General features: G+C 37.9%; 2 protein-coding genes across 2 annotated transcripts; both read right to left on the reverse strand.

Moving 5' to 3' along the window:
- Positions 1-1,052: 1,052 nt before the first annotated feature.
- LOC147760291 (uncharacterized) lies at positions 1,053-14,092 on the reverse strand. The gene is made up of 2 exons (XM_087018825.1): positions 13,930-14,092; positions 1,053-3,150 (listed from the first exon to the last, which is right to left on the reverse strand). The coding sequence occupies exons 1-2, from the start codon at positions 13,998-14,000 to the stop codon at positions 1,503-1,505; spliced, it is 1,719 nt and encodes a 572-aa protein (XP_086874951.1). The 5' UTR covers positions 14,001-14,092; the 3' UTR covers positions 1,053-1,502.
- A 6,140-nt stretch (positions 14,093-20,232) lies between these two features.
- Positions 20,233-24,117, reverse strand: LOC106175850 (uncharacterized). The gene is made up of 6 exons (XM_013558008.2): positions 23,925-24,117; positions 23,592-23,672; positions 22,802-22,957; positions 22,153-22,274; positions 21,737-21,842; positions 20,233-21,381 (listed from the first exon to the last, which is right to left on the reverse strand). The coding sequence occupies exons 2-6, from the start codon at positions 23,641-23,643 to the stop codon at positions 21,257-21,259; spliced, it is 561 nt and encodes a 186-aa protein (XP_013413462.2). The 5' UTR covers positions 23,644-23,672; positions 23,925-24,117; the 3' UTR covers positions 20,233-21,256.
- Between the last annotated feature and the right edge of the window lie 1,407 nt (positions 24,118-25,524).

Consider the following 25,524-nt stretch of genomic DNA (forward strand, 5'->3'; position numbering starts at 1 on the left):
AGTAAAACGGTCTGTTGTGGCAATTGATTGGATTCAACGTGTAGACGTCTCAATTTTGAAAGACAAGTTCATGTTAGGGCCGATAATTTTGCTAATAAGTAAGCCCTATCTCATGTCAGAACGCAATCGTATTGTTTATACCTTTTTGGGGTGGCTTTAATCAACTTTAGTCAATTATTAAATGAATCCTAAGACAATATGTGTGTGTGGGGGGGGGGGTATATTTCTTGAATAGAGGCTATTCACCTGGATTCCCTGATAAAGATGTCTTATCGAAATATTGGAGGTAAAATCTCAATATTAGCTTTGACTGAAGAAAAATTACATAACATATATAACACAGCTGATGAAATTCTTCTCTAATCATTAGTTTCCATAAAATAAATAGATTTTGCTAAATCTGCCAAATACTTGTTACTTTTTTTTTTTTTTTTTTTTTTGTCAAAGTGGATTTGATGTTACCCCCAGGTATATAAGATGTGATATCGATGTCCTTGCCTGCATATTACCACTTTTCATATTTTCTTAAATAATTATCTTTATACTGAACATATTTTTGGCATATTTACACCAACTACATGTACACATAGCAGCTGCATTTCAAGCACTCAGATGGCAACCCTCAGCAAAATGAAAAGTTTGCAGCTGCCAGTTTGCAGGAGTTGCTGCTAATTCGCAGCTATATGCAGCAAATGTGTCGCTACTTTGCAAGAAGAAATTGCAGTTTGCAGCAATATTGCAGCAAATTTGCTGCAGATTCACTGCGAATTTACAGCAGGCCTTATTTTCTGTTAAAGGGCAATCTTTTGTATTGGCTGATTACAGTGTGAGCCTCTCTCTCTCTCTCAGCGTGTTCCCTATTCTTTCCTCTTTTTTCTCTGCGCGTCTGTCTGTGTGTGCGCTTCATCCACACTGCATGCATATGCGTGTCTTTTCTAACACAATCCATTCTAGGCTCGTTAAAATATGTGGGTAAATATTCAATCCCGTTGTACTGGATGACCTCATTGTCTTTTCTAACACAATCTTTTATCTTACTATTTATTGCCAGAAAAAACGATCATCATCAGCAAAATTGACGACTTACGCTTGGTAATTCTATGTTCAAAAGCGTGTGTTGTGGTAAATAGAGCAATAAAAATTACATGTAGCGCCCCAAACGTTTTTGTGTGTGTGTGTGTGTGTGTGTGTGTGTGTGTGTGAGATAATATAAAGGTAAGCATTTCTCATAACAAGAAAAGAAAAAATTATTTGTCAAATACAGGCCTTAATAAAGTATCGAGCCCCTAAGTACTGCTTCCTTTACGTAACAAGCAAACAATTATTACTGATCTGTAAAGCAATAATTTTTATAGATAATTTCAGGTGTATTCTGAATTCAAGCAGTTAAATCAAGAATATTCCAGGCTTTCACTGTACACATGTACTTTGCATTTTCTCAAAATAAGATCTGTGAAATGCGCTGTTAATATTGCGTACCCATTTCTGCAAACGGCGGAACATCAGATCATGGTCACGTGACCTAACACTCCGAGCAGGACCACCAACACGGGGTATCCGATTGGATTCTTAAACACAGCGCCACCTGATGATATATCAATTGCAATACTAGTACAGTCGTTGACGTCATCACACTGGTAATACGTCACGTTTTTGCCACTTGAACGGATCTCCCAAAAATTAAACTCGTCGCTGACAGACCGTGTCTTGTTCGCCGTGGCCATATTGGCGCACAGCGACCTTTCAAGTTGCAAGTCGGGGTCATGAAACGCGCGGTTTGTTCCACAGAAGATGCGTTTCTCGCTGTCGTCTTCCTCGGGTCTTGGAATCCACGAGCTGACGTTCTGGTCTTCGGGAATTCGCTCGAAGTACACCGCCATCTCTTGTTGGTAAGGGTACGTCTCACAGCCGCCCGAGCTGTTCTTCAATACATAAACGTGGTTGTAAAAAATGGCGGACGTTGGGCGACGATATTGAAGAAAAAAGGCAACGTTGCAATTTTCTTGGACTGTATCATTATCCCAGGTAATGTTCGTTGACAGAGGTGAACCTGAGCTAATATTGGTTTGGTTGTCGAATAATGGATTTGACGTCGTGGTTGAAAGGTTTCCCGGCGCAGGACCGCCGAGGGAAGTTTTGTTGAAATTGAAGACCATTGGAGTCTGAGAATTGGTGCTGAAGCTTCCGTTGAAATGAAGAAAGTGACATGGGAATCTAATCATCCGACCCGCATCTCCGTCAAAAAAGACAGGGACAGCAAAAGCTAGCAAAAACAAACGAGAAAGCGTCGTTACTTCTCGACTAGTTCCGTTTATTTCCGACACACTGCTCTGCAGGCTGGCGAATATTGTGACGTCCGTCGAGTTTTCATTGGCGGCTAATTTCACTAGGCTTTTAAGCACCGGAGGTGCGTTTTCTGGTCGCAATTTCTGTATTGTTACTCCAAAAGATCGAAACAAATCCACCACGTCTTGAGTCTGGAACATGGCCACAAGGAAAAAGAAGTCGAAGACGACGGATGCTGGAGCTGTCAAAATAATGAGAATGTTTAAAGCAAAATGGCAACGTTTGCGATGATCGCTGCATCCGTCTCTTACGTAACGTTTGTAGCACCAAATGACAGCCATTGCAAATTCAATGGCCATTATGCATAAAGAGGATATCACGCTTAGTACACGTGACAAAAATGTGAGCTTTCCCGTAAGTCTTTGGGTGAACGCACATGATTCTGTATTCGCTATACTCCATGTTAAAATTGCAAGGGGTAAATCCTCTAGCAACTGCTCCAAAAAAACAAGAATGCGAAGAGCGAGCTCTATATTCTTCCCATCGGACTTCCCATCGGACTCGGAGACTTCTTTCCGCCTTATATGGGTCACCTTTGTTTTAAGTTTTACGATGGACAACGGAATAACAACAATGACCATTAACGTTCCGCAAACACAAAAGACGAAGTACCAATTGCGCAAAGCACTGTTTTCCCCTTCTCCGTCTATATATGTTACATCAATTCTTGATATTTCTGAATACGCTATCCAGTCCATGACGGCGTCAATGATTGCAAGTACCATGAGGACGAACGTCTTGAACAAAAGAAAATATGGTTTGTATATCTTCCAGTATTTCTTTAAGCACTGACAGCACCTGGAGCTGAAATGAAGTGGGAAGAAGGAGAAAGTTTATATATATTATATAAAAAGTATATAATATAAAGAATATATTTATATATACATGGGAATGATTATCAAATTGCATGCATATGACATAGAAAATTAATAAAATATATGTGAAATTTTACACATAGTTAAAGAATGGGTTCCCATGAATCTATCGTACAAGCAGAATCGATCTAACCCCGAGGGGGATTCTGACTACATTGCATTCAGTTTAAAGCATACAGTTTAAGGCGACTTTAATGTACTGTATATAACGCCAGATTAAGCTGCTAGGGGTACAATTAACTTTCGTTTACGCTTAAACTAAATTCAATTATGTGAGAAACCCCTAGGAGATCGATCGATCTTGCTTGTACGGTAGGGTTACGGGAACTGTCCCTAAGCTTATCCACTGTCCTTTAGACGCTGTCCTGGTTCACTTGTCACCTTTAATTTTCTTGCCATATACCCCTGTTTACAACACAGGTGGGAGGGGGTTAAATTTACTGTATATGATAATAAAAATGTCTCGGTTCCCTCTCAAGGTTATTTAGTCAAGATCGTGTATCGATAGTGACTTACTATGGCGTCACTCGGACGCCTTTTTTTTGGGGGGTGGGGGGTGGGGGGGGGAGGGGTACTTCCACTGTGATAGATCCGATGGCAGACAAACAGATTATAAATAATGTCTATGATCCTCATTACTTTTGCTTAATTTACTGTAAGTAAACCTACACTCAGGAAAAGAAACGGCAGGTAAGAACTTCACGATAGGGGCATTACCTGTAAACCATTCCTGTCACACCTGTACAAAGTAATGTCCCTATTTCAAACAGACTTGAATCGTAATCAGTGAAGTTCTTAACAGATTCGTATATATTCGTAGTCAGTTCTTGCAATTCTTGATCAATCACGAACTGATTACGATTCAACCAGGAATCCTGATATTTGTCAACTCCTGACGATTCGTGGGATTCGTGGTCTGTGTGAAATAGCGGCATAACGGACATAACGGGGACAGGACTACGGCCCCCAGCGGACTACCATTCCTGTCACACCTGGGCTAGGAATCTCGAAAGGTTCGCTATGTTGCGCACGCGCTATATAGCATAGCTAGCGTGTGCTATTTGCTAGTGCGATTGCACCCACCTGCTATCTCGAAGCCTTAGCAAACGCAACGCAATAAATGCCTGTCCGGAAGTACAATTTTAGTCTCAAACACACGCCTAGCGGTTCTTTTTTTGTTTGGAGGGACGATAGTAAATCGCACGTGAAATGGAGAAACACAGCAGGGAGCGTTATAAAACCGATGAGCTCGCGGCTGTATTTAGCCCCTTCACCAACACCGTGACTCTAAAGTCCAAAGAAAAACAATGGGCTGAAGTAAGTTGAATAATTATGATTAACAGTCCTCTTCTGTTAATCGTAGTCTGTTTTGCCATGGTAAAATTATATCCATTATATTTAATTATTGCTTATTGATGATTTAGTTTGGTATGTTGTTGTAGTTATTCAATAAAAGTAATTGTAATTGCTCTCTATTAACACATCTTGACATGGTCATGTACATGTATGATGAAGCAATAAAGTGGTGATTCTTATATTTTTTATTAAAATTATGAATGCTTTCCTTCTAGTGTTAACAGCGTTTCACATATAAAGAGGAGTTTCCGAGAGGTCAGGAAAAAATGGCATGACCTCACGTCTCGCACTAAGCGCAAAGAGGCCAAACGCTGTGCAGCAATGCGGCAGACAGGTGGTGGTGTGGGGCCCTGTCCACTGTCAGAGTGGGAGAAGAAGGTGTTATTGTGTTATTATTAAAAATAAATTTGTATATTAAATTGTTTCGTTTTATATTTAATTGCTTAAAGAACCTCAAGATGATATTAAGTAGAGTAATTAACTTAGACTCTGTGAATATGAATACTTCAACACTGAGTTTCTCAGACATACCCTATTGGAATATCCAATCACCAGGAGGCATATTTTATACATACATATATCTCTATATATGTATACTGATTTCTATACCTATTAACATATTTTATACATACATATATCTCTATATATGTATACTGATTTCTATACCTATTAACAAATGAAACTTTATAGGTAATTTCAAACATATAGCTTATGAAAGCGTTCAACATTGTCGGATAGTCGGCTTTTCATTTTTGTTGCTGCAACTCAACAGGAATATGTTCATTTATGAAAATTTATCACAGTGACTTAAAAGTACAGTATCTGTAAAATTCAGAATATTGAAAAGATTGAGTTCTTATTATATCATTTTTATATTTAATTATTAATTACATACATCTTCAAATTTCAGATGTAAGTGAAAGGCTTTACAACGTAGAGAAGGATCGCTTAGCATTAGAGGAGGAGAGGTTGAAAGTAGTAAAAGAGCGTTTACAGTTAGAAAGGGAGAGATAAGAAATTGACAAAAGTAACAAAGTGTTATTTGAAAAAATAACAGAATACTGTAAAGTGAAGTTGGATGTACTAAAGTGTGAGTCTCTTGTAGATACTTACCAGTGAGTGCATCTTATTGGAATCATGATATTTTATGTTTTTGCCAAGACACATACTAACTGTATGTTATTGTGCATCACTGTACTGGCCATTAGTTGCATCTGTTGTTGCAGTCATCATCTCTGTACTGTGAACTTTCACAGATAACATGTTAAATAAAAAAAATACATCTTCTGTCTTAAAGGCAACAGAAGTGATGATTATCCATAAAATACAGGTCAAATTTAAATATCACCTGGATTGGACCATATTACTGTATGCAATTCAAATGACATATTGCAAGGAAAATGTCAAACTTTCATAAGGAGAGTTCCAAATTATTAAAATATTTTGTTTCAAAACCATCCAGATCAAATTAATTTTGGTAAATTATTATTTTTATTTATTAATTTTCTTTGTCTGTGAATGTGTGAAATATTAATTTTTCACATATTAGCATTTTCAAGGTGAGACACAACTTGAAGACCTTTTTTACTCACATTGTCTGGATATCCATAATACTTATATTATTTTAATTTTGTAGTGAATATGCTGTTGAGTATTATGTTATATTGCTTCAAAATTGGTAAAATCCCTATTGTGGACCCTGCCACCACAAATGTAATGAAAAATTAAACTTTGTTACTTATTTTTTTACGTACAAGAATGATTATAAGGATATACATACAGCTGATATTGAAAATGCCAACTTGACTGTATTAATCATTTTTTCCTTTCATTTATGCAATTTCTTTTTGATAATTTTTCAGTATTTTTCATTCAGTAATTTTCAATATGTGAATCAGTTTGATCATTCAGTACTGTATTTTAAACTAATTAATTTTATGACCTCAGCAAAGAACTGGAATTTGTTACAAATCTTTTATAAGGGATAGTTTTCATTTGCTTTTGTCCTTGAAAAGGACTTTATTTTTATATTGTACTTATTAACTTTAATTTAGACAAGAATATACATATAGTAAATTGTTTATAAAATTATTTTTATATTTTATTTTATATTTTCATCATGTTATTGTTTCATAAAATTAAAAAATTTATGTAAAATATAACTTGACCGTCTGTTTTGTTTCTTACATAAACTTAAAATTGATTTTATTTTGCCCTATTTGCATTGAAAGTGTACTTCAAAAGAAATTGACTTAAAGTATCAGTCTTTTTGATTCCTGGAATTTGTTATTAAATTTCCTGCATGAACACTAGCTGTTATATTTAATCAAATTTGTACACCTTTGTCATTTTGTACACTTATTTTAAATTTCAGTTCTTAGTAATATATGCAAAATATATGCAAAATATAATAAAATATGACATTTAAAAGAGAAAATCAGTTTTCATTATTTTATTTAATGAAAAAATAATCCTTATTCATCCCACAATGATTCATAAATGATCCAACTGAGAGTTAGAGAAAAATACCAGGAGAATATGGAAGTGTGTGTGAGACTCAGAGATCCTATGCAAGTACACGTAAAACAGCAAGAACTTGGGTAGTGGGTGACAGTACTCGAGACCTTGTACACATGTACATGTTAACCCATTACAGTGACGTCATATTTGCTCCGTAACACTAGTCCAGCAGCCATACTGGAGGGAAAGAACGACGGGGATTAGTAGCGTAAATATAGGTAAACCTAATAAAATAAACTAAACTTCATATTGCGATCAAGTACACCAAAAGGAAAAGTGTATATACATGTGAAAACTACAGCTGATCAGCGTGATCGACCCATATAAACTCAGGACACATGGGCGTAACTAGGCATACGCACGGATGCACTGTGCGTACAATTTTTTGAGCCAATCATGATATTATTCTCTATAAATTTAGTGTATTTTTCACGAAAAATAATCGAAAATCCTCTTCGATTGCAAGTTAGAGTCACCTAAATGTACAAATCTTCTGTATGAATCGTATACGCACCATTGTTCTGACGCCCCCCGTCTCGTTTGCTTTCACAGAACTGAGGTAAATAAACAATACTAGCTACCTTCAGAAGTCCTATCTTAATCGTCCATCTAGCCGGAACTTCCTTTGCCTCTTAATTGGAGGTTTGAATGCCCTTCAACTCTCAGGTAGCCTTTGTCTTAAGTGTGTCAAATGCACACTCGCTGGCGAGATTTATCTCAGATAAAAATCTACCTGTGTTATTTTCAAAGAGCAGTTCCAGCAGACCTGGGGACACTAGATAAAATCTGGACAACGGGCTTTATAAGGAGCCAGAGAAACAAAAAAATATTTCCTGCAAAGCTCTAAAGAATTTTGACACGGACTTGACCCAGCTTAACCCTCTAAACTAACAGGGTGATATGGGCAATTTTCACAAACAAACAGAGCTTTATCCTGTAATATAATTGTTTGATTTTGGATGATACCATATATAAGTTCAACTTTTAGAAGATTCATCATTAAGCTGACCATGCAGGACCGTAGCCTGAGCAAAATGCCAGGGGGGGGGGGCAGTAAGCGGACACGAGGGGGCGAAGCCCCCGAGGGGGGGGGGGCCTCCCACGGTGTGGAAAATTTTTAAAAACTGTATGTATAATACTGCATTCTGGTGCATTTTAAATGTTATTTATTGGTCAATCAGAAGTCAGAAATTGTGGGTTCATTTTGCCATAAGTACAGTCATTTTTTCCACACAACACGGAGGGTGAGCTTTTTGGCATAAACTGAGTTGGCTTAAAACAGTACACCTTTGTAAACAGATTGTTGAATGATTGTCTAGTGGCCATTAGTGCCTTTTCTCACAGAATTGATACCAACTTTGCAATTATTTTTTTTACCTTTGCGATCATTTTTTTGCACCCCAATTGCCCCCCCGGAGGCTACGGCCCTGCCATGGATAGCAAGAAGGTGTAAGAATCCTACAACGATCAACTGTTCTTAAGATTATTTTCTGACAACTCGGGATAACCGCAACAAACCACATCGAACAAAGGTGCCTCACCGTTATTTAGAATTTAGCTTGATACAAGCGGGCATAATTTGCATATGTTTTCAAAGTTTGTGTCAGTAAGCCCCTAGTTCAATAAATATACCATTCTAAGCAAGGCTTTTTTCAGCGAGCCCTCCAGCTGCCAATTGAACGGCCGCTGTCATCACTGGACGGCCTATGTTTTCAAATTTAGAAGGCTGGATGGCTTACGATTAAAAAAGTCTTGACTTGTCGGGGCAGCTGTGGACGTCGAATGAAAATCCATTGCAGTAATTTGACGTATGAATATTATACTACTTTGTAGTGCACGCTGTTTTTCAGTCACGACGTAACTACTACCTAAAGCTTACAAAACACAATAAAATGTTTCCATTGACTTTAAAATATATAATGCAGAAGTGACAAGAATGATCTACATTCGGTACAAAACACGTGTAGGCCCTAAATGAAATATGACCTAACTTGCCGCCAAATTATGAAAGGGGACACCTTTCGGATCTTTATACGTATGGCACCTGACAAAGCTAATACATAACAAAGGCAATTTTTATATCTTCGACGAGAGATTGTTCGCAATCCGAAAGAGACGAGAAGGCAATTTTCATATTTGTTCAAGAGACTTCGTTAACCGAGGATCGGGAACAAGAGATAGTTACCGACCGCAGCGAGATGAGAAGCCAATTTTCGTATCTTCAGCAGGAGATCGAGCATGATCTGAGCGAAAAGAGAAAGCAATTTTCACATTCGTTCAATGGACTTCGTTCGCAGAAGATCGTCAGCCAGAGATCGTTCGCGATTCGAGCGAGACGAGAAGGCAATTTTTATATTCATACAAGGGCGTTCTTTCGTGGAAGAGCGTGACGGGAGATCGGTATGAATTATTTTTAACCCTCTTTTCCAATGAAATTTATTATTAAAAAAAGATTCCATTAATTTTTACCCCATCCCCACCCCCGCTCACGGCTTTTGGAAAAGTTTGAGGCCCTGAAATTTTGAAGTAAGATACAGATGGCAATTATGTATGGCCTGTACCCCAATCCCGGAAAAAGCGTTGGTTCTGGGTGAAATAATTTACTGGAACTTAATTATATTGAGGGAATATTTTAAACTTTAAGTAATGATTTTATAAACGGTGAAAACTAAGCTATTATATTTGGCACATATAATTTAAACTGCCCTTCATCTTTTGCGTAAGTCGATCTACATTTAGCTATACCTGGGAATTTTAAAATTCTGTGCGTACAATTTTAAAAGGTCTGGTTACGCCCCTGGGACATTCCAAAGATGAGAAATCCTGACTTATCCCAACATCGTGGAATTGTCAGAAGCTAGTTCAGTTATCTTGTACTTCATTTTTCTTGCTCACTGGATAATAACAGTTAATAGTTTTACAGAGTTTAATGTGTAATCATAAGTTCAACCTTTCATAGAAGCAACTTTTTACATAAAGGATAGATGAAAGGGGACATTTGAGCTGACCATTGGGATCGACCCTTTAGGACTCAAAGAAGACAGTATGCAGGGTTTTCTTATATAAGAAGAAGTTATATAACAAGAAATATTGCTGTCAGATATGATTTAACTGAACATAATGAACCTGTCAGAAATTATTTCAGCATTCTTGTACTTCATTTTGGTTCATTAGGAAGTACATGTAACATGACTGTTGTTTGAGAGTTCAATATTTTATTATGAATTCAACCATTCACATTAGCAACATTGTTAGCATTTTATTATTAGTCCAGACATTCACAGAAGCAAGGCATTTTTCAAACTTATTAATTTATGATATCCAATGTAGCATAACAACAAGTCAGTTCATGAATTGATCTTCATTTGATTAAAAAATATAGGAAAATGCACATTTTAAATTGTATGAATAAAAGTAAACATAAAATGCAAAACATTGTTGACATTGTTGCACAATTCAATGACAGATTATCAGGGTCCCTTTCCTTTCGGTTGATAACACTGACATGAAAAATATTTCCATACTTTTAATGATGCAGTGCAACATGTACATGAGCATATTAAGTCAAATCAAGTCACTATAATCTGAGAAACCTGTTTGGTATATTTTTATCTATGTCTAGAGAAATGCTTGATTGAAGACTCACAATTGGTATGTGCTGTGTGCAGTAATTGTGTGTAGATTGTGTGTAGGTATGTACATAAGTCCTTAGATGGTGTTACTAAGCAGTTTGTAATTTCATTGAGGAGAATTCCACAACTGGTGGTCACAATTTAAAAAATGTGCAACCTACAAGAGCTAAATCTTTTCTTGATACAGGAAAGCCATCTGTGTCTGCATATCAGACCATCTGTGAGAAGTGCAACATACAAATTATTATATTTCTTGCAAACTTTTCCATTTAGCATTTAAAAATATGAGAAAGAAAAAGTGTTTTCATTTCTTCTTGTGCTTCTGCTCACAATTCTAAATAAATAGAATACTTATCCTTGTTGTATGCAAGCTATCAGGATAACAACTTTAAACGACAAATGAACAATTAAATAAACAAACAAATCCAATTAAATAACTCCTGTCATGCACTGAAGTTCACTCTCCTGATGTTCAGATCCTGTCTCCTCAGCTGGTCACAAAGATATAAGAATATTATTTCGCTGCTTCTACCTTGTGTGCCATCTAGCTGCCTTTTTGTACCTGTCACCTGTTGTTGTTGTTTTTATTTTATTTTATTTATTTTTTTTTTCATTTTTTTTTTTTTTTTTTTTTTTTTGATAATCAAGATTTACTTGCACCCAATCATTCAGTGTGGCTTGGTGGGAAAATGCCAGATCAATTTCCTAAATGCAAATTAACAAAAAAAAAAAAGGTAACAATAGTTATTTTTATTCATATTGTAACTTGAAACAAGTAGGAAAACACAGAATTTAACATTTTTCAAATTCATTTCATTAAGTTACTGTATATGTCAATTAAATGATACCTGAGCTAGAATATATACTTACAAAACAGATTTACTCTTAACACTACACCAAATCTAAAATCAAGCCATTAACTTCCAAATACACATGACACAGGTAATTGATTTAATTGGCCCAACTGAGCTGTGTTCAAATGTACATTGTACTGTAGCCTTGACACTAATTGACAATAATGCTAACCAGGTATTTAAGAGGTAGATGACAGCAGATAAAATCCGAAGAGCACCATAACTGATAACAAATTACACCCAAGGCAATGAAGTGAGTCTTCATAATGAAAGTCGAAACCTTGCCTGGGTATTTCCACACGTTTTTACAACACACTCTCCACCCAAACTTTTCGGGCACTAGTAACATGCAGTGTACGTGCCCTCCAAACTTATACACCTCGGTCTTTGGTTTTCTACTGTTTTTTTTTTTCTTTTATGGTAAAGGCTGCACAGCTGGGTCTTCATTCTTTGCTGTAAAATAAATTAGTTTTATCCTTTACTTGTCCGATGATCGAGTCTTGATTCAAAGCCACTCCTCGGTCTCTCCTCCGTTTACGATTTTCGTCCCTACACCTGTGAACGCTTGTTAAGTTAGTTATCTTCTCTCTATCATATACCCTGTAGTAATTCATCATTTTACCCGGTTTAATATCAAAGAAAACACAGAAATAAAATACTAATTTGTACATGTAGACATGATCATGCGCAGCAGACGATTCCGGTCTCCCTCCAGTATGGCTGCCGTTTGTTTTGATGACGAGGGCTACAATGGGTTAGTAGTCGGTCTTTTCAGAGGTTCTTCAATAATATTGGTCAGTTTGAGCACATTCTCCTGCGTCATGCGGTATCTCTGATGAAAAATATGGGGTTGGAACTCTACCATAGGATCTATACGTCTCACACACCTTCTTTTAGCATTTTCCTGGCATTTTTCTCTTATAACAACAAAACTAGTCGACGTGACGATTTCAATATAATGACTAAGTACATGTACGCATGCGTAAAAACACTTGCGTCTAGTTTGTATCGCCGCAAATAATAGCCTCGAAACTAATGGCGATTTGGACATTAGCGCACTGCCGGGATTTGCGAAGCTTTCGAGATACGGGATAGCGCACGCTAGCCATGCTAGCGCAGGTGCGCAAAATAGCGATGCTTTCGAGATACGGGATAGCGCACGCTAGCCATGCTATTATAGCGCGTGCGCAACATAGCGAACCTTTCGAGATTCGGAGCCCTGGGCTCCGTATCTCGAAAGGTTCGCTATGTTGCTCACGTGCGCAAGTGTCTCGATTCCATGGCCCCGTATCTCGAAATAGAATCGGTTGTGGAATCGAGACACTAACGCACGTGCGCAACATAGCGAACCTTTCGAGATACGGAGCCCTGGCCCGCTAGTATGAACCTCAAAAGAGTGTTAAATATGCCCCGACCGTTGTCACCTGGTGTCTTTTGTCCAGCAAGTAGACTGCTGCATTAGAGAGGCTAACCTATATTTTCTTTATATTTACCTTTCTTTATTACTTAACTGCGAAGAGGAGGGAACACGGGAATAAAATACTTTTATGCCTCGCTTCGCTTAACAAATAGAAAGCACCAGACGATCGAACACAATTTTACTGTTATATGTAGGGCACAGGGGTGACAAAGTTGCCTGTTTTTGTCTCGTTTCGCGTTTGATACTATTTTATGGGGAAGGAGAAGAGTACGTGTACTAGTATCTGTGAAGCTAGCGGAGGGGCACGCGCAATCAGTCCCCCCCCTCCCCCACCATCCACCCAAACACACATCCCTTTCAAACCTTCAAATCAGTCATTGTGCTTGGGGTCGAACAAGTGATATTTGCCGACGTTTGCAAACTAATTCCCTCAAGGTAATGAGTATCATCTCGACATTTGAATTTCTGTTAAATGTGGTGACATGGCGACCTGACAACGTACATTGTAGTTCGATCCGAGCGTCAACTATTCATGCGATCTTTCAATATTAGCTTGATTTTTTGTTTCTAGCAAACGGTGGAGACATGATGAAAATGCTCATGTACTGTGTGTGAGAGAGAGAGAGAGAGAGAGAGAGAGAGAGAGTTTGTGTGTGTGTGTGTGTGCGCGCGCGCGCGCGCGCGCTGGCCTGTACGTGCGTCTCTCTCTCTCTCTCTCTCTCTCTCTCTCACGCACACACACACACACACACACGCACGCACGCACACTCACACACACACACCCACACACTCGTGCCTTGACTGAATTATAAACCTACTCCTATCTTCCTCATTTCAAGCAGCAGCAGAGGCGCATTTTAGCTATACTTTCCATTTTGCCTTCACAAACGCGCAGCGCAGGCTTAAGTCCTAGAAGGTTTTCTTACCTGGTACATGTGGGCCTACATGTAGCCACATGCTCTGTGGCAACGTCCATGGGAGACACTCTTTGTTCCATCCTTCCTTCGCATCCACGTACGTGTACTAATACACATGTATGAACAGACTGAGGTCGGCTATCTGGCGCGCTTGAAAGTGAAACTAGGTCAGCTATGTACATGTACAATAAAGTCTGCGTAAAACTGTTTTATAATTCTTGTAGGTATATCAGGTGATTTTAACAAATCGTATAAGTAACCAATTTTATTAATCATATGAATTGAAGAGAAATTAATAACCTATATTTATTGACAAAAAACATACAAATGTTTCACTGCTTTCTGGGCGTCTCTCTTGTAATATAAATAAACTGTGCACGGATCGATAATTTATCAGGTCACACGCTCTCTGTCAATGCACAGGTAAAATATGAATTAGGTCAAACCTTGACATCGGGTCATTTTGTCTGCTTTTTTTTTCTGTTTTCTTTTTTTTTTTTTTTTTTTAGTGAGTAGGGTGTGTGTAAATATGTGTGTGTCTGTGTGCGTCTCTCTATCGCTTACCGCATCTCTCTCTCTCTCTCTGCGAGCGTATTATGTTTTTCTTCATCTGCACCTCTCGCCTGTGAATTTGTGATTAAATCATGACAACTGTAACACTATCTAACAAAATGTGTATGTTAATTAGGACACATAACAGGTACAACTCTAAAATAAAAGCTCCAGCGCAACATTAAATGTTTGAATAGTAGGTTCCTTTGTAAGATTTATAATTCATATTCGGATCGTTAATTTTGCTCTGGTGTTTGTCGATTCACCCAACAGGTAAAATGGGAATAAGCTCATACTTTTGTATCATCTTATTTGCTTTTTGTCTCTCCTCACTTTAATTCACTGGATAAAGACCCTGAACAGGCCAATAATATACAATAATTAAATCCGGTGCGTATATACCAGTACCGCTCAACACTCGACAAACAGCATCTCAAATTTGCCCAAGGTGGAGTTAATTTTTTACCGTATTTATCGTGGCTATACACGCCCGTAGCTAGCAATTTCCAAAGGGGGGGGTCTTTTTCTGAAAGAAATGGATCTTTTACCATAAAAGGTTCTGTGCTTAGATGAAAATTTACCCAGAGGAGACCTTTTCCCAGCAAAGAGGTGGGGGTCTTTCGACCCCCCCCCCCCCCCCCGACCCCCCCCCCCCCTACGGGCTACCGGGCTACGGGTCTGGTGTAGACGTTATCGGCTCGTTGGGGAGGGTGTGGTATAACCCTGCCGCCTTATGAGGCGACGGAAGCTAGCATAGTAGCAATAATCTTTCGCGCCGAGCGCCGTGCAAGGAGACAGCAGACAGGTAAGGGCGGTTACGCCCCGAGACAGGGTCGAACTCACGCACCCCCCCCCCCCCTCCCCCAGGACCGCAGGCTAATTATGTGCACTTTTCTCCAGAGAATTATGGCATGAATTAGTCAGATAAATATGTGCGAATATCAAGTGGAAAACCTCTCAGTGGCCTTGGTAAAGCGTGCATCCTCCCGCTCCAAGCATAAGACCGACAATCGACTACACGGTTCTTATTATTTGTGGGAGCGTTGAAGAAAGTGCGGGGCGGGGGCAAAAATCTGCTCTGATTTTCAGATTGGGATGACACTCGATCTTATTTATCAGCGGGGTTCTACCGTTTGTATACACTCGATAATGTGACTTTGTGAGTGCGTGTGTGTCTGGCAGCGAGAGAGAGAGAGAGAGAGAGAGAGAGAGAGAGAGAGAGAGAGAGAGAACGTGTGGCGAAACAACGGATAAGGGCGGGAAAGGTTCCAGGATTTCCTAGAAGGGGGGTCGTTTTTTTTAACCGCTCCCACCCCCCAAAAAAACATACATATGTATATATACTCTAATGCCTGTAGCACGAGTAAAAAAGCAAAAAAATAAATAAATAAATAACAAGAAGATAAGAGAAAAATTGAAATTAAATAATTCTCATTTATACGTTTACTTTATCCCCTTAAAGAAGACTTCACTTTTTAATACAAGTTTTTAACATTGTTATTAGAGTACTGATAACCCCAAGCCACGAAGGGAGGCGCCCGTTGTAAATTATTACCTATATCAGTAGACGTTTTATATTCAAAAAATATTCATTGTTTCAACTGCCTTGTGCAAGTTAACAGGGCCCCGTAACTCGAAAGCATCGCGCATTGCGACCGAGCGCAAGCGTCTCGATTCCATAACTCGCCCATACTTACCCCATATAATAAAGTGTAGCCTCTATGTAATATCGCTATATTCGCAATACACGATGCTTTCGATCGCGAGTTACGCGGCCCAGGATTTATCATATGACCTACTGCTGTTTTTTCCGTTGCATAAAAACAGAATAGCTTGTTTTTCGTTTTCTCAGAATAACAAATAAGTTGATTACAAAATATATTTCAGAGTACTGAGGTGGCTGTACATGCAAAGGCTAGTGTACTTTCAACTGACTCACTACAATCCACTACAATCAAAACAATCATGCTCCCTCAGGCTACCTCAAAAATGCAGTCACCATGCGCCCTATTACATTATCCACGATTTGGATCAGTGTTCGAATACACACTCACTATAGTGACCTGCGAGAAGTTCACGGCTACCTGTACCAGCTCAACGGACATCGTGTCCATAATAATTTGGGGGAGAAGGTATGTTGCTCAGAAATTGTCATCAAATTTGCCTGTTCATTTTGAAGCCACAGCTTGTACTTATCACTCTTATTATAAAATAAAATGATAAACAGAATAATCAAAATAGAAAATAATAGATAAAATGTATATGTTAATAAGATATTATAATCAAATTTGCGCATCACTATCAAACCCCATTCCCTATTAACATGTTGAACATTGGTGACAACAGGATCGCCATCATGTGACTAAATATCACTGAAGGTATAATAGCGCGAAATTTTGAAATTGCGTTCATTCAACGCAGACGGATCTGGAGCAACAAGAGGGATGCCATGTGCTGCGCCCCGTATCACGCAAAAAGGACACAGGATTTGACTCACATTTCTCCGAATCTTTCCCTTATCCCAAGTGAACGCATTGCTCATTGAATTATTGTTTCTTGCACGCGCAGTCCTCTGGACGGTGGATTCGACGTTTCTCTAAGCTGGCCAGCTAAAACCTTCGCTCCCCGCCACGAGAGTCGTCGCAAGATATATCATCGGCTTTCTGTTGTTCTAGGGTATATTGTTGTAGTGTCATTGCATATATTTCCGTGCTTTCCAGGCATCTTCTTATTCCAGGTCCAGGAAGCAGACTGCAGAGGCCTGACATAGGTAGGGAAAACTCATTTATTCGCTTTTCTTTCTTTATACAGAACTCTATTATGGCGATTCTCTATATCGACAAGGAGAAGAGGGCCACATCTACACTTTAGATACCTCCGTCAATCCAGCCCTGCCGTGGTCTGTCTACTGGGTGGCTGCTTTGGGGAAGTGTCCAGCGTATCCTGACATGGACTGTCTATTGGGTGGCTGCATTGGGGAAGCGTCCAAGGCATATGGTGTTTCACTGAGATGGAAAACCCTTAAAGGTAAACCATGTTATTGGGGAGAGAAATAGACTAAAATGATTTTTTTAGTTGCAGTCTGTGTTTTCACCCTACTGGCCATTCGGACCTCAACTTTTCTAAAATCTACTGGTCTAAATTGAGATTCAGTGGTACGAAAACAAATTTCAATCATGATTACGAAAGCACTTTTGACATAAAATGTTACTGTTTAAAATTGTACATTATAATTGAATAAAATTATATTCTTTATTTTTTTCTTTTCATTAAAAAATAAACGGAAGGCGTGCACAGGTGGAAAATAATCACCAGACTTACAATTTAATTTTAACGGAGTCGCATGCATGTGAACGCGGCTAGTTGTATTATCAGTCGAAATTTTCTCTTTCATTGACCCTTGTCTCACTTAAACTTAAGGGCAATCTTCTGGTTATAAATTGACTTTTCGGTTTTGAAATGAAAGCTGTGGTGTTGTGTAACTTTTCTCTCCGGACCCCGGTTTACAGCCTCTAGAATTAACTGTTATATAGGTAAATTCCACTGTAGATGTAAACTACTTAATGTTAATGAAGGAGTACACAATATTTTGGGGCGGATCCAGGATTTTCTAGAGGGGGGAAAAACATTTTTCCACATACAAAAAAATATCCAATGTGTGGACGGAACGATTCGAATCAAGCATTGAATGAATTAATCATTAATTGATAATCAATTATCTCACGTCATAATCAGTAACGACAAGAAAGTCGAAGGGAAAAATCGAAAGTTTATATAGGTCGACGGCACTGCAAATCGCAGAGCCCATTTGGGTCACTTTTACTTCTACTCGGCAGAGAATTCCTGTTTAAATATAAAATCCCGCATACTTCAAGAAAGCTTATTACCGTTAACATCCACACATAGTCAGCCAGTTGGGACATTTGACGCCGCTCGCGCTTTACCCGTCTTAGAAGTTTACATTTCGATCGTTATTGCCAATAGCACGCACTACCAGAGTTGATATTTTATCTATAGAAATTACCATATGATAAACAAAATTCAAAATTACCAGGCGCTTGTTTTCAAAATAAATTGTTTGCCAAATTGTCATAAAATCCAGCACTTATGTTGTTTGAAAAGTTAAATAAAATCTAGGTAATGCGTATCAAACACGGCAAAATATGAAGACAGCGGGTATGCAGTAATTAAAAACCTGACCCCGAAATTGCAAAAAGAGTTTGAGAATATACAAACCCGACATATATCGAGGGGAGGTGGGTAAGATTTACTAAAAACTTGTACATCACATTTTGAAAATTCAGTCAGGGGGTTTGGCCGACCCCCCCCCCCCCCCCCCCCGAACCTTCATTTTAAATCCGACACTGAAGGTAGAAGGCAATTTTTTTCACTCCTATTGTACGAAAATTCAAGTGCAAATAACACTCAATAATTGAAATTGTAATTGGACATTCATTGTGTTACCCATCGATTGTCCAAATCGACGAAACGTTTAGTTAAACACGACCTCTCAGCGGTTTGCTTGTGTTTGTTTGTGTATTGGTACACGTGTAGTTGACAATATTGATTCCGATCGACACGCCGAAGAGAACTAATATTACTCTAATACCACAGCTATATTTGCCGAACTGCGGGTAGCCTACAGAAAGTTTCACTAAGAAACAAGGAACAGACAAGATCCAGTTCTCATTTACTACGTTGAAAACGGATAATTCTCATCAACAACAACCGAACTTTTTGAGCATTATTTTTAAAACTGGACTATCAAATTATCTACATCGAATCTAGACACTAGGGTTTTGGACAGAACGACGAGAAAAAGTCACGATCTAGTTCATCTTAAATTACATCACGGGGGAAAAACATCGTTGCCTTTACCGCCAGCATGCAAAGTGCAGGTCCTAACAGAAAAGCGCGGGAAGAAGTTCGCGACTTTGAGGTCAAGGGCACAGTTGATCTTCAATGGGAAGGTTGGTCTCCTATCCTGTCCCCTAGACTTCACAGGGACTGGGAGTGCATGGAGAAAAATAGCACGTCACTGTATAAAGGTCCAGTGTACTATAAGCCTGTTCCCTGTGACAATCTCGACCATCCGGGGGTGTACGAGTTGGCCGTAAACTTGCCCGTGGAGCCGTTTGAGTTTGAAGGTGATTCAAACGTTTGGCCAGTTACGGTGTATGTGGCGCATTCTACAGGTCTTTCAGGCCGCCTGGATTTGTTCTTGTGTTTTCCTGTAAAAGACAGAGTTTTGGATGCTCTGAGGTAAGTTGAAACGCTTGCGTGCACTACATATTACATGAGTTGCATGACGTTGTCCACAATCGTTGGTCCAAAAAGCAACACGAACGCTAGCGGAATTTGAAAATGTTTAGTTTAAAGTTTTGAAGTCACAACTGAGCATCATTCCACACAAAGACAAATGTACGCAAAAACGCGAAAACCACGTCACGCTCGATACGATACACAGATGAAAATAAAACGTTTCATTTTTTATGAATAGTGAATCACTTTTGTATAAAATGCCATTCAATTGATTGATAGAAGTAAGAGATGCCTCATTGCTTGTATAATGTCTGAAAAAATATTTGGAGCCATTTGCATTAGGGCCTTTTTAAGTCAGGATATGCTCTGTGGGCTTTTTACACTCTTCTCAACTTCTGAATGAATCTAAATTGAGCAAATTTTATACATTTTATACTCTGAATCTAGTACTGTTCTCATTATGTAGCAACAACAATAGCAACAACAACAATAATAATGATAATAATAACAAAACATTTATTTGCATATGCATGTAAAGAATGGATGTTACAATCATTTAAATAAGATATTGTCATCATTTAAAAAAAAAAAAACAATAATAATTATTAAAGGACATTAAACTGCATTAACAAGAACTGCTTTGGAAAAAAAAATAACACCATGGCCATTTATAATTTTCTGCAATTTTTTTTTCAGAAACGGGTTAGACATTTGGGTGAGGAGAGCCTCAGTGCCATTCAACGATCCTCAACTAGCGCCCCTAGCGGAGGATTCCCTGACTAAGAAGCTGGATTACGCATGGAAGCCTTCGGTATCGACCGGCAGGCGCATCACACGGAAAAACCTTAGTTTTTAAACATTTTAAAGCAAACAAATCCAGTTAGATCTTTATACAGCAAATAATGAATTTTCCTGGAAATTCCTGCAATTCCACCAAAATATATACTCCCAAACCGTTTTGAAAATTACGATCTACTTGTACAAGTCCAGTTTCGAATCTTAAATTTATATTCCAATTTATACCACCAAGAGTGATATATAACACTTTTCTTCTCCATTACATATATTTTTTTGTTACCCAATGGAAGTTTTCTTAACACAAAGCCATTTTTGTAACTCATCATCGACATGTGAGTTGCAATTGAATCCTTGAAATAAAACAGTGTAACGGCTCACCGCCCTTTGTTAACAGCTGTAACGAGATCGAGGCTTTACCAGCAATTAGCGACCACTCTCCCGAAAATGAACCAGTCTCTGCTGCTATAGACTCTTTCTCTATATAAAATAATGCACCCTAGTGTACTAATATTTGTATACAAAGTATGGTTGGGATTGTTCTTTGCAGTCATGCATATAATTGCAATCAGAGTATATGATATCAGATTTTGATTTTTTGTGGCAAAAGTATGTTCTTTTTTCTTTTTCTTTTTTTTTTTCTTTTTTCCCCGGTTTTTCTTCTTGCTGTTAAGTCATTCCAAGTCCTATGGCGGCACTTCCGGTGGCCTTGACTTGGTGTTCACCCCTATTTGCACCCCTCTTCTTTCAGGTATCTGGCCATACCAAGAGGAAGAAATCTCCACTCTCTCCCGTAGTCGCAGTAGCCGCGCATCCAAATCTTGGGCTCGTCTTTTTCTATTTTTACGTCACCTTTAGTAAAACAACGAAAAAATATGAAAACTAGTACCTAATGAGGCCAGACAAAATTAACGAGTTCGGGAACCTAGCATCTCGAGGAATCAGGTTTTTTTTTTTTTTTTTTTTTTTTTTTTTTTTTTTTTTTTTTGCGAATGGGAAAGATGCATTGGACTTGGTTTGGTAAGTGGCAAAATTTGATGTAAGACCACATGAAAAATGTTGAAACAAAATACAAAATTTTTCAATGCTAAAAATCGCCTTTACTAACTCTTGCTCATTTGTGTTTACCTGTACAGTGCATTCTGCAGTATTAGAAAATTAAAGTTATGCTGCACACTGATATCATTATCTCTGGCTTTCAACTCACCTCTTAATAGATACTCCTTATTCACTTTTAGGCTATAATCACAAGAATGGCCGCCAACGCTAACGTAGACTGAAACATTCTTACCCGCTGTGACAAACTCAGACTCCTAAACGCAAAACAAAAACGGACAATGATATGAATTTGAGTTACAAGTAACTATAAAGAATGAAAATAAACAGTTCACATGGAATGACATGAAAGGCTACTAAATCAAAACATAAAATGAAATAAATCCCAGCATTTTTTCACAACTTTCATTAGATAAAGCTGTTTTTTATATCCGTTTCATTCGTATTTTTTCCAATCAACTGTAATTGTAACGGTTTATATATACAAATACAGTTAAATTTTGTCACTCTCTCTACACAAAGTTATCATTATTTTCTTAGAGAATGCTCACATATTGTACAATTTACCTTAAAGACGTCGAGAACTTGGACAGTATATTCCAGATTGGATCCCGGAAGCGGAAGTGGGTATCCAATTCCAGCTTCCAGTTTGACGTGTCTTTTAGAGCTGACAACATAGCCTCTGATAACTGAAAAAAACATCATTGCTCATTATAGAATATCAATAATATCAATTAAAACGGTAGAGACTTAAAAAACGGAGAAAAAAATAGTGCAATAGCCTACATAAACGATAACGTACCGTTTTAATCATCGTTAACAAATTATTTTACAATTAAAAACAATGTGCTATCGCATGTTGTCAAGTACCCATATCTTGTTTATATTTAGTAATATCGACATCAGCCCCAATTCTCATAAAAAAAACTTAAGTCAGTTAATTTAACACTGTTCCTTTTAGGGTAAGATGTGAGCATGTGACCGTGTAACGTTTGTAACAAAGACGTTAGGCACTTAAACTGACTTTTTTCTAAATTGGAGTTAGGCACTTTCATTTGAGAAGTTGAATCGTTTTTAAGTTCTGAAGTGGGAAAGATGAGAAGCTTCAAGAGAAAATATGACTTTGAAACACAAACTTATATAGTATAATATATATAATTTAGATTACATACTATAGTATATAGGGGCCTAGTATATAATCTAAAATGGATATTACCGATGTCAGGGTTGTTGCGACAAAACCAGTCGTCCAATTGGCCCCACTTGGGTTTAGGGGTGGTGGGAACAGACCCAGGCTTGATGAATTCAAGTTTGGGCGCTACCATCTTGATGGGTACGCAGGAACAGGCCGATCCCGGCTGGGCCAACCATCCTAGAAATAACGTCAGAGTGGTAAATAATAGTATTATTTATATTTTTATACCACATTCCATTAGAATGATCTTCAATGCACTTTACAATTATATCATATAAATTCTTAATTATAATACTAAATTGGCGCAAACGTAGTCTACACATTTTGGGGTTAACAAAATTACGAGAGAGAAGGAAGGAGAAAATAAACAATGAGAAAAAGGATTGAGACATAGTACGCAATTACACTGTACACAGAAAAATAGAGAAGGAAGTGCAAAAAAAATAATAAAAATAAAATAAACAATGAGAAAAAGGATTGAGACATAGTACGCAATTACACTGTACACAGAAAAATAGAAGGAAGTGCAAAAAAAAAAAATAAATAAATAAACAATGAGAAAAAGGATTGAGACATAGTACGCAATTACACTGTACACAGAAAAATAGAAGGAAGTGCAAAAAAAAGAAATAAATAAATAAACAATGAGAAAAAGGATTGAGACATAGTACGCAATTACACTGTACACAGAAAAATAGAGAAGGAAGTGCAAAAAAAAAAAAAAAACTCGCACAGCGAAAAAACTAGAGAGAAACTATTACGCAAAGAAGTATATTGTTGACAGAAGATTGTGGTTGACTCTATAGCTTACCCAAGAGAACCTGCATACCCAGAACAGCGAATGTCATATATGTCATTGCCATATCTTGTGTCTGTGGTGAATTGAACGAAACTGAAATGCAAGTTACAAGACTGTTAAGTGAAAAGAAAAGGGAAGATGGATGAGTGTACCAGAGAACGAGAGAGCGAGATTTAATTGTCTTAGTTGATCAAAATCGAGAGAACATTTTTTTTTTTCGGAGAAAGAAATATCTAATTATCATAGTCGATGAAAATTAAGAAAACAAGTGTTTTTGATCAGAGAGAGAGAGAGAGAGGGAGAGAGAGAGAGAGAGAATCACAAATACTCTAAATAATTATTTACCTGTTTCTTTTTGTGCTTCCTTCCACAAAATTCCAGCTCTTTTTACAATGCTTCTAAAAATCCACGAGCAACCTTTGTCGGTATAAAAACAATGCCTACAACTTAACTGAAAACTTGCATATACATATATAGCTACTGCTACGCCGCACCTTGTAAACGTTAATCTTGCTTTGTGACAAGAAGTCACGATTTGTACAACACGGTCACGATTTCAACTTGTGGGCGACTTGTTTTTGTTTCCTTTAAAGAGAGCTATTAATAACCTCGCTCTCTTCCTTGCGCAAATGTCTTCATAAACCATTCTATTAATAGCACAGCATAATTTATCGAGATGAGGTAGGATGCTAAAGTGTCATGAACAGCATAGATACGCTGCTGTGACGGGCATATTAGAGGTACTCAATTACAGATGCCCTCTGTGTTGACGTTGCTGGTGACGTCATTTCTATGCAAAAACCCTCGCTGGTCACAGCGAAGAAATGTACACATATTTAGCCGATGGAATATTTGGGGAAATATTTTTGTTGCCCTTGTAAAGGGCATGTGAAAGTGAAATTATGCACTAGAAATTTGATGGAGTTAAGGTTCGGTTGACGAATGTATAGGGAAAATCTTTCCTCAGCTTTATTTTAATGTCATTTTTTAATTCCAATGGTTGCGTGTTAACGAGGCATTACCCTTAAAGCTAGGATAGAAGATTACCTTGGATTCTTCCTCCAAGTTAAATCAAGACTGAATGTTTTATTGCATCCCCACCTTTGTCACGTTGTTGATGTTATTATAATATTTTTAATTTCCGTAGTTACGTGTTAACGACGCATTACCCTTGAAGCTAGGATAGAAGATTACCTTGGATAATACCTTTAGTTTAACCACGGCTGATTTTTTATTGCAGCATTACCTTTATCACGGAGTAGATGCTAACAGCCTAAAAATAACAATGGGCGAATTTTAACTAATAATTTGAGGATAGGTCCCCTTGTTGATCTTGTTTGTAATCCATGGTTTAATTAAACAATTAATTAATAATGGAATTGAGCTGGCTTGACACAAGACTTGAGAGCTTTTTTTTCTATTTTTGTTTCCATACATACCTGTATATATTTCCATATGCGATCATTATTTATTATGGCACCAAAAGAAAGGAATGGTTATAAAGAAAGACAACATGGATGGCGTCCCGCTCTGATTAAGGGAGACTAAAAAACGAATTCGAAAAGAATTGTCTTGAAGTTGTATGGTCCGCTAAATTTATAGGTAAGCAAAATGTGCATATATGCTACATCATGGCAGAACATCTATTTACAATTACGTAATTTGAATGGGTGTGATTTTAAATCAGAAATAACACTTTCGCTCCTTTCATTAACTCCAAATTCATCAGAATGCACATAACTCTGATAATTTATGACTGAAAATTTCATTGATATGCGAAATTGGTAATATTTAAAGTTTTCAGCTCACGACAAAGTAAACCCCCCACCCCACCCCACCCCACCCCCACCCCCCCATTTGGCACTATTTAATGTGATGAGGAACGCGGGTGGTTTACTACTTGTTTTTCGCTGTCATGGCTAACAATGCATCTTGCGTTCACAGC

The sequence above is a fragment of the Lingula anatina genome, chromosome 8, assembly GCF_051362555.1.
Source record: "Lingula anatina isolate TDL-2025a chromosome 8, LinAna3.0, whole genome shotgun sequence".
Lineage (NCBI taxonomy): Eukaryota > Metazoa > Brachiopoda > Lingulata > Lingulida > Lingulidae > Lingula > Lingula anatina.

Coding starts and splice junctions, on each gene's coding strand:
- LOC147760291 (XM_087018825.1), bottom strand. CDS start 14,000: ATGGAACAAAGAGTGTCTCCCATGGACGTTGCCACAGAGCATGTGGCT. Junction 3,151..13,929: donor TGTAGGCCCACATGTACCAG/GTAAGAAAACCT, acceptor ACTTCATTTCAG/CTCCAGGTGCTGTCAGTGCT.
- LOC106175850 (XM_013558008.2), bottom strand. CDS start 23,643: ATGGCAATGACATATATGACATTCGCTGTTCTGGGTATGCAGGTTCTC. Junction 22,958..23,591: donor GGGTATGCAGGTTCTCTTGG/GTAAGCTATAGA, acceptor CGTTATTTCTAG/GATGGTTGGCCCAGCCGGGA. Junction 21,843..22,152: donor AAGTTCTCGACGTCTTTAAG/GTAAATTGTACA, acceptor TTTTGCGTTTAG/GAGTCTGAGTTTGTCACAGC.